The sequence below is a fragment of the Platalea leucorodia genome, assembly GCF_965183815.1.
Source record: "Platalea leucorodia genome assembly, chromosome: Z".
Lineage (NCBI taxonomy): Eukaryota > Metazoa > Chordata > Aves > Pelecaniformes > Threskiornithidae > Platalea > Platalea leucorodia.
Genome location: NC_138858.1, coordinates 25,120,341 through 25,129,721, shown reverse-complemented (window position 1 = coordinate 25,129,721; position 9,381 = coordinate 25,120,341). Strand labels below are relative to the sequence as shown.

Below are 9,381 nucleotides of genomic sequence, written 5' to 3'. Positions count from 1 at the left end.
CATTCAGATAAGTTATTTTCTTTTAAATTTTACAAATTAAGGAGGAGGGAAAAAAAAACAGCTGAAAGAGATCAGCACAGATCCTAGCTGCAGACAAATACAACAGCAGGGCACTGCTGCCATGGCCTCTCTGCGCCCACCAGCCACAACAGCCCATCGGAGAGGCTTGGGCAAAGATGCAAAAGGGAGTCAGCTCTGCACTGCATTTTAAGCTTTGCTCCCGCCACATTGATCGCTCCCCTGTCCCCAGCCACCTGCAGGGATGAGCACAGCATGGCTCAGGTAAAACCTGACGGACACATCAACTCCAGCTACCAGTGCAGCCGTAGCCTTCACACACTATTTCAGAGCCGGAGCCGTTGATTTTGTGCGTGTCCTTGGCGCCAGATGTCTCCATCTTCCTAGGTGTCGAGCTTGATGCTCTCCAGATGGCATCTTGATTGCTTGAAGCTTCGCTGATTGAGTTATCAGGGCTGGATTGGCTCTGTGGTTCAGCCCACCCGGCCTCCCCTCATTGTGTTGGGGCACGTTTGCCGAGCTCAGTATGTTTTCATCATGCCTTTCTCTGCTAGCTGGTGAAGAAAGAGTGCCAGTTAAGCCTGCTGAAAACAAAGTTATCAAGCTAATAACTCAGCCATTTAACAAAGGGAAAAAAAAGGCAGGTTGAGCTGGTTGGCTAGAGCCAGTGCTCAGTGCCGTCCCAGGCAGTGAGGACCAGACACTCCTGCCTGCAGCTGCCACACACATGCCCATCTTAGAGATGGTTAGAAATATTGTCCTCCTTTAGGAAACTGATCATTACCTGTGATCTAAATACAAGAGGAAAAGGGTTCATTTTCAGATTGCTCTATTGCTTTTCAGCTTTACTCTTTCTAACAAGAGAAGCACGTTTCAGCGTCATGATCCTTTTTGCAGCAATATAGGCACAGATCTTGTGCCAATATTTCAGTTGTTTTACAAGTTCTTGTGACTTTCACAAGCAATGCACCAAATTTTGTTTGACTCAAACTTTCCATTGCATTAAATTCCCCTTTGGTGAGACACTGCAGTCTCATCTGCCCTTTGCTTGCTCTACCTCCTATTTCACGCTGAACTAACTCCCCTGTACTTAGTGGAGACATTTCACTCTAGATAAGCATAAAGGCCAATTTCTCTCACTTTCAATTTTTTACACAAATCTGTTCTGCCCCAGAAAAGTATCAGTGCGCAGTCATTTGACTATATTTAAAGCAGGGAAGTTCCTCTTTCACTCCAAAACTACTGTTTTGCTCACACTGAACACGGGAGGTTCAGTGAGCATTTCTTTTCCTTATGATCGCCTTTCTAGCTGACTTGCCCAGTTTGTCTGACCTTTCCTGCTCTGTCTTGCTTTTGTTAACGGAAGATAGCACAAGATCACCCATTTTAACAATCCGCTTCACTCCGTAATGGCCTGTGATTTATACTTTTTGATTTTCACAACGCTTGCCTGCGTTAGCTGCGAAGCCTCCAGCGCCGCAGAGACAATGTGCACGGAGGTGAGTGAGAGCCGCCGGTCCCTCTTGAGATACAGGAGCTGCATGTGTAGAGGATCGATCTCTGGTGAATACTTGCCTGCTGATCTCCAGCTGTTTTCAGTTCCCAAGGGGTTTCTCTCAGGGGGATCTGAAGGCCTTTATCGGAGAAATAAGGCAGGTGTCTTGAGGTGTGCTCAGGGACATCACTCACTGTCCCTCCTCCTCCTCCTCACATTCGTGCATCCGTGCACCCTCATGCTCCCTCCTGCTGCTGCTGGGGACTTCAGGAGCCTGTCAAACCAGCACCATGCTTCACCTCCCAGAGAGCTGGAAGGATGACAAAGTTTCACAGGGGTGTTTAGCAGGTATCAGAGCTAGAGAGAGGACAGATATAAGGATTTTTGTCTTATGCTTGTGCTCTCCATACAGGAATTTGTACACAGTGGTGGGATGATGGTGTCTCTATTTGTCATTTGGTCAATGTGTGATACCACATGCAAATAGGAAGAAAGTACCAGGGTTTTTCCAGGGGCAGGGGAAAAGGCTGACCCATAAGATTTTTATTTTATTGTTTTAAAGTGGGAGACAAGGAAAAAAAGGTAAGGATTTTGATTCAGGGAGGAAGCACCGTGGAAACCCAGCCCTATGCAGCACACATTTAGGGCCAACAGGAAGTTCCTCACTGAATTAAACGTACAAATCCCCCAGCACTCCAGGTTGCACACTGGGATCCCCCAAGGCATGGTTGCTCCTCAGCTCCCTGTGAGAGCTGCTCCGTGCCCCGAAGTATACAGAGATCTTACTCACTAATTTATTTGAATGGTAAAACATAGACACTGTTCTCATTTACAGTGACAGCTAAATGTTTTTTATGTGTCTAAACAGCATGACACGGCAGTCAGCTCCACAAGTTCTTCTCTGCTTATCAGTATTGAAAGCATCAGCTTTTCTAAGTCCATATTTTGCTATTTCTATAGTTACCAGTGCTGCATTATTTCAGTGCTTCTAGGCTGGAGCCAAGTCCCTGTGCCATGGCAGGTACCGGGCTGGCTTGCTGCCCCCCAGGCCATGCCAGGTGCCCAGACATGGGCAGCATTGGCTCGTCCCACCCTACTGGTGCTGGACCCGGTGCCATCCCCCCAGCACTGAGCTCCAGCCAGGCCCCAGCACGCCGAGGGGAAGGATGGCAGAGGAGCCGCACTCCCCACCTGCGTGGGCATTTTGCTGTGACAGTCCCTTTCCACTCCCTCCCGGCTCTACCAGTTACAGGGCTTGTGCCTACAGGAAAGGAAGGAATTGTTTGCCATGGCCAGCTTGTGGCTTGCAACAAATACTGCTCTTTCCCCTCCAGTGAAGTTACCAAGTGCCTCCACTGCCTGTCTGCTTCTCCTAAGCCACAGACAGGCAGAGACGTGATTTGGTCTCACTCACAGTCCCATGTGGATGGAAAGATCTGAACCTCGTGCACCATTCCCCAGGGTCCACACATGTGCACCTCAACAAAACCCTGGTGAGCCACGTGCTCCCACCCCACAGGGCACACATCTGTGCTGTCCTCTGCTTGTCACGAACTCCAGGGTCCAGTGCATTTCTCACTGGACATCCCACCGCCTGTGCTTGCTTTCTTTGGGCTAATATAGAATAGCTTTGAATCTCATTAAAATGGTCAGAATGGCCAACTGTGCAATACGTGCATTTACTTCCCTGCAAGCAGAACATCTCCGAGCTGCCTGGCAGGATATTGCCAAAGTTGCAGCTCCCACATGGCCCCAGGGACCCTGACCTTCCCAGGCTGGCCGTGTAACCACCCAGGGCTTCCTCTGGGAGCAGGACTGGGCAAGGAGGAGGGTGGCACTGCGTTGGCTGCACCCATGCTCCCCATTGCGGCTTGGCGGCTGGGACAAATGTGATGCTCTGAGCATCTCCACTGCCTTGAGCAGCTGCGGCAAGCTATTCCAGGGTGGCATTTCCCTGCATGCCATAGTTCCAGGCTCTGGTGGACTTTCATGCAACCACCAGGCAAAGGCAGGTCAAGCACGTTTAATGAATTTCCCTAGTATCCACAGAGATGACTTCTCTACATAACAGATCAATTTATTTTCAGTTAAACTGAAAAGCCTTCATAGAAATTTTAAAGACTCAGCATATCAGATATGATCTTTGTCTAGCCTGAGCTAAACCTTCCCGTCATCCTGTCGCTGCAACATGTAACTGCAGTTCAGATCCAATTAATTTGGATATGTTCCTTCTCATTCCCAGACCTGCTCTTTTTTACCTCCTCTTTGCAAGGTTTTCTCAAGACTTCTCTTAGAATAAGCTTTGTTACAAGACTCATGAAATTCAGAATTTAAAACTACCTTGTGGGGATTCTTTCTTAGCGATTAATAATTCATCCAGAAGAGTAAACAACCCTCATATATGCTAACTTTGATAAGAAAGTACTCCAGACAAGACATACTTCAAATTAGTACAAGAGAGATTCAAGGCATTCGTTTTGATAACACACTCCACAAAATCCCAGGTTTGTGCATTGCAAGCCTGCACTAAGGCTTCCTAGGGTTCTGGCTGCTGTTTTGAAATAAGTCAAAATTCTGTTTGTTTTTTTGAAGTGCTATAGTTTCCTATTTATATTCACAGCACATACCTCTTGCAGTTTCACTATATATTTTCCACAGATTACAGTAAATAAAAGCTATAGCTGTGAAGGTTTAGGACTGAGGGAGATTCCTGAAAAACTACCTGTCACAACTGAAATCCTCGACTTCAGCTTCAACGTGCTCCCTTCTCTCCAGAATTCAACCTTCTCAGAGCTGAAGTCTCTTCTCTACTTGGACTTAACAAGGTATGGGAAAGTGTCCTCACTTCTGCACATCAGATTGGTCAATCCCCCTGCCCGAAGCTGCCTTCTGGAGCACACCAGAGGAGCATCTCCCTGCCTTCACAGGGGAACCACCAGCAGCACTTGCAGACAGCTGTGAAGTATTTTGCTAAGCAGAGATTGATACACTTGTGCAATATCTAGGCTTCTCCTCTGGTGACAATCATTTGCAGGACAGTGGGTGAAATATGCATTTTCCACATGTTACTGCTGCTAAGACAGCAAAGTCACTAAAGCAATTTTTTAGTTCACTATTCTATAAAGATATTGTTCCCTAAACCCTAGAGAAAGACAGGTTTGGTCCTTGTAAATGCCCAGCTTTTTCTATAGGAAAAGAGATGTTCATTTTATTCAGCCAGATACTAAAAACTTCATGTCTCCCTGACTTCTACAAATGCTTCCACACACCCATCATTTCATGGCAGTTTTTTCTTCTCATCAGGACCCTGTTTTTCAATGTGAGCTTACAAATACCAGGCAAGCATTACTGGAAAAGACAGACACTTTTATCCTGGTGAAGGCCACTGATCATGAGTTCTTACAGATATGAAGTGCAGTTTGGGTTACCCCGTATACTGGGAGAGTTTTGCGAGACAGGCTGCTGATGCTGGTTTCTGTTGCTTTCTCAAGGTGTCAGATCAACTGGGTGTATGATGGTGCCTTTCACAACAACAAGCAGCTGAAGACAATCGTGCTGACTGGAAACCTGCTCATGTTTCTGTCTGACACAGCATTCACTGGCCCACAGTCCCTGAAGCAGCTTGTCTTAACGCAGACAGGAATAACCAGTATGTCCTTTATTCCAATGACAAATCTGGACAGCTTGGATACCCTCATCTTAGGCAGCAACCACATCTCTTCACTGCAGCTTCCTCCCAACTTCCCCACTCAAAACCTCAAATACCTTGACTTTCAAATGAACAACATAAGAGCAATCACAGCAGCAGATGTCCGTGTTCTGCAGAAGACCAATAATATAACTCTCATCTTTAAAGGCAATGACATTACATGCATTGAACCTGGAGCTTTCCAGTCCCATTTCTACAGTTTGGACTTTGGGGGCTGTGCTGACATCCCTGGGGTCCTGGCAGGGATACAGAATTCCACAGCCCAGACCCTTTGGCTGGGAACATTTCATGGTATGGAAAAGGAGCCCTACATAAGCCCGAATGTTTTACAAGGCCTCTGTAATATCTTTGTCAAGGATCTCTATCTGCAGCTACGGCACTTCAGAAACCTAAATGCTGACATGTTTCAGTGCTTGACCATGCTCCGAAAGCTGGACCTAACTCAAACACACATCAGTGCGTTGCCCCCCGGCATCAGTGGCATGAGCCTGCTAGTGGAGTTAGTTCTCAACGGGAACTCCTTTGAGCACCTCTGCAACATCAGCTCTGCCGCCTTCCCCTCCCTCACCCACCTCTACATCAAGGGGAACTTGCAGGTCCTGCAGCTGGGCTCTGGCTGTTTGGAGAAACTGGCAAAGCTTCAACATCTCGATTTAAGTAAGAGTCATATTGAAAGCTTTGACTGCTGTAACGAAGCCCTGAGTGGTTTGAGCAGTCTTCAGTACCTGAATCTGAGCCGCAACACAAAGCTCCACCTCCAAGGCATGCTCATTAAGGATGGTGCTAACCTGGAGCTGCTGGACCTAGCTTTCACATCTCTTCATATCAACACTTCACAGGGTCCTTTCCGAAATTTGCATCTCTTGAAAGTGCTAAATCTTTCCTCCTCCCACATTAACACTAGCATTCAGCATCTCTTTCAAGGCCTGGAAAACCTCATGCTCTTGGACCTTAGTCAAAATAACTTTGAGTCAGGGATCATGCTAAAGGACGAACTGTTCCAACAGCTATCCAATTTAGAGGTGCTAATTTTGTCATCCTGTGAACTGACAGCAATAGGCAGCCAAGCCTTTCACAACCTCAAGAAGTTACGGCATGTTGATCTGAGCCACAACAAACTTACTGCATTCAGCACAGATGCATTTTCAAACCTCAAGAGCATCTATCTCAATTTTGCCCACAACAGGATCCATATTGTACCACGTGACAAGCTAGTGTCCCTAGCTGGCCACTGCGTAATCAATTTAAGTTACAACCCTCTGACCTGCACCTGCTCCAATATTGGTTTCATCTCCTGGTACAAGCAGAATCTGGATAAAATTGAAGACCCCGAAGGAACAAGATGCTCTGAACCCAAATCGCTAGCTGGGGCTCAGCTGGCCACCGTCTCACTCTCCTGTGGGATCAACACATCAGGAATCATTGCAGTTGTCCTGGCTATTTTATCCTGTGGTGCCATCTTCATTTGGGGTGCTCACTATTTCAAGCGAAATTACCAACAAATATAAGTTTATGATGGAGATACAGAAAAGATATACAGCAATTGTATTAAGATGAAAGACAGCTTACTGGTTTTGTTTGTGACCTGTATTTTCCTAACTTTTGTAATACCCTTTCCGTTTGTATTATAACTTCTAGAAAAATAATGAAAAACATTTATTTGAGAACTTGAAAAATAAACTATGACCTGAGCCTTGAACATGAATAACTTCTGTTATAGAGAAATCCCAGCTGAACTCAATGTTAGCCCTGGTGTCCCAGCTACTATAGCTAACGCACCTGTAAATGGAAGATCCAAGGGCCAAAATGCAAACCTTGTTCTCTTTAAAAAACAGAAAACCAAACCACCGCCACTCCCAACAAAAAAACCCCAAACCAACCAAACCCTCACCCTCTCTCAAATGCCCTTGAAAAATAATGTTGTTTAAGAGGTGACAGTAGTGTACCCCACTCTGCTAAAAAGAAAAAAAACTTCCTGTGAAGAACAGGTGCAACATTCATAGTCGCATGAGACCCACTCCTGCAGGACCAACAGAAACTGCCTGTATCATCTCTGCGATTTCTTTAAAATATTTTTCTTCCTTAGAAAGTTCCTGGCCATTGAACCTCTGTTCATCTGTTGCCCTGAGGCAGGCCCTGCTCCTGTACCATTTACTAGGCTCCACAGTAAGCAGGGACTAGCAACAATTTCAGCTTTAACCATAAAACTTGTAGATTTGGTCAAGAATCTGCAGGTGCTTGGCACTATGTTTGCTTGCATGGGGCAAAAAAACAAATGCCAACAGCTGTGAGACTTTCCTGGGCCAGCCCAAAGTGGACTGTTTCCTCCAGCAGCAGCCCAGGAGAGAAAACTAAAAACTGCAAAGGGGACGGCGCAGTGGGGAGCAGCAGCTTCATCCTGTGCGTGCTCCTGGTGCCAACAGCTACTTCGCATTGCTTCTTGCCTGTGTCCCTGGAGTGAAGTCCCTTCGCTCCAACAGGATATGCAACAGCTAGGCAGGAAAAAAGACAGACTTATTATTATTTACTTCTACTAAACTACCACATCTGTTTTTCACCATCACATGCAAATAAACCCAGTGGCAAGACAGAGTATGTGCATTTGACCAAGGGTCCGGTGGGAGCTTGCCATGCCTGCTCCTCTGCCCTGTGTTACCATAGCATGATTTATGGCACTAGTGCTTTAATAACAGGCTAACCCTGATGTATGGAGACAACCTTCTTGGAGGGTAAGACCCCTCTGTCTCCGTGGCAGGGCATGCACCCCTACGCCAGTAAGGCTCCCCAGTGTGTTAAGCTGGGAGCTGTGGTTGCTCACAGAGACATGGAAGGCGAGCTTTCTCTCAACACTTTCCATGTGGGACTCCACATTCAGCTTCAGCTCCTGCCCCAAAGGCATTTCCTCGATATTTTCCTCCATATCATGCTGACTAGCTAAGATTTCAAAGATCCCTGCTGGACTAGAAAGTTTTTGCTCATTTCTGAAGACACTGCTGACAAGAATCTCTGCTTGGTCTTCTCCAGTAAGAAATACCTATCTTATTTGAAAAGCCCCTTTTACCCTCTGTGAGCAGATCAGACTAACACAACATGGATTCTTGTAGCTTTCAGATGCCTTCACATCACATACGCTGCCTGCCTTACCCCACAGCTTTTCCTCCTCCTGCCTTTGCAGCCATGTGCTGCCCAAGGGCGTGCCAAGGAGAGATGTTTGATGTTTCTTCTCCAGTTGCCTATAAACACTCCCAGATTTTAGGTACCAGAATGTTGCCTCTCCTCACAGCTCTCCCTATTGCTGATCTATATTCCCTGTTTCCGTGGCTGCTGACATGGTCTGCACAGAAACCTCCTCCTGACCCGTCAGCAGGCGCTGTGGTCCAACCGCCCAGCTGCAGAGCACCAAAGCTGCACAGGCTGCCTGCGTCAGGTGAGCCCTTCCGCAAGGACTGGTCTAAACGAGAGAAACGTCACTGAGCAAGCCATGCTGCCTGAGGCGAGGACTCCCTGACTCGTCCTTGGGAGCAAGGCAGAGATGCTCCTGAAGGTCAGCCCGGGGTTCAAGGAGTATTTTCCTCTCCCTCTGCAAATCTGAGTGGTTAAACGAGCAACCCCTGATAACTGCCTTATCTAACAACCCAGCATCAATGCCAGTGTGTGCACCATCCAAGAGACCTGCTTCTTCCATTGTTTCCCTCTTCAATTTGTGGGTTCAGGAAAGCGATAGACAAAGAGTGAAGTTAAAAGGGAGCATGATGCCATTCAGAGCTTGGGATAGGCGCGAAAAAAAATTCCTGCAAGTATCAGGTAGTAACTCTGAGAGATCCACAAATATCAATGACTTGAGGAGAAAACTGCATGTTGGGCTGATGCTTCCTGAAATGCATCTTTGTTTGGAGGATTCAAATACCACCAGTTTCTGAAAAGCTACCCAGTGTCATGGTGTACACTTGTGTAGACTTCAGTCAGTTAAAACTCAAAGATGGCTGAAAAGGCAAAATGGTGAATGTGTTCCTGTGCAATATATATTTGCACATGGAGTATTAAGTACAGATTTTCCTGCGACCCATCCCTTTCCCTCTACACAACTTGTTTTTGATGACCATATCTTCATCTGTTGTCATTTTCTCTTTGATTTACTTTACAGTGTCATCTCTGCCTT

At 46.5% G+C, this 9,381-nt stretch overlaps 1 protein-coding gene across 1 annotated transcript; it reads left to right on the top strand.

Moving 5' to 3' along the window:
* Positions 1-1,444: 1,444 nt before the first annotated feature.
* On the top strand, positions 1,445-6,730 carry CD180 (CD180 molecule; the record flags this gene model as incomplete). Its single annotated transcript, XM_082336434.1, has 3 exons — positions 1,445-1,517; positions 4,172-4,338; positions 5,005-6,730. Exons 1-3 carry the CDS (start codon positions 1,506-1,508, stop codon positions 6,728-6,730), a joined length of 1,905 nt encoding a protein of 634 aa, XP_082192560.1. The 5' UTR covers positions 1,445-1,505.
* Between the last annotated feature and the right edge of the window lie 2,651 nt (positions 6,731-9,381).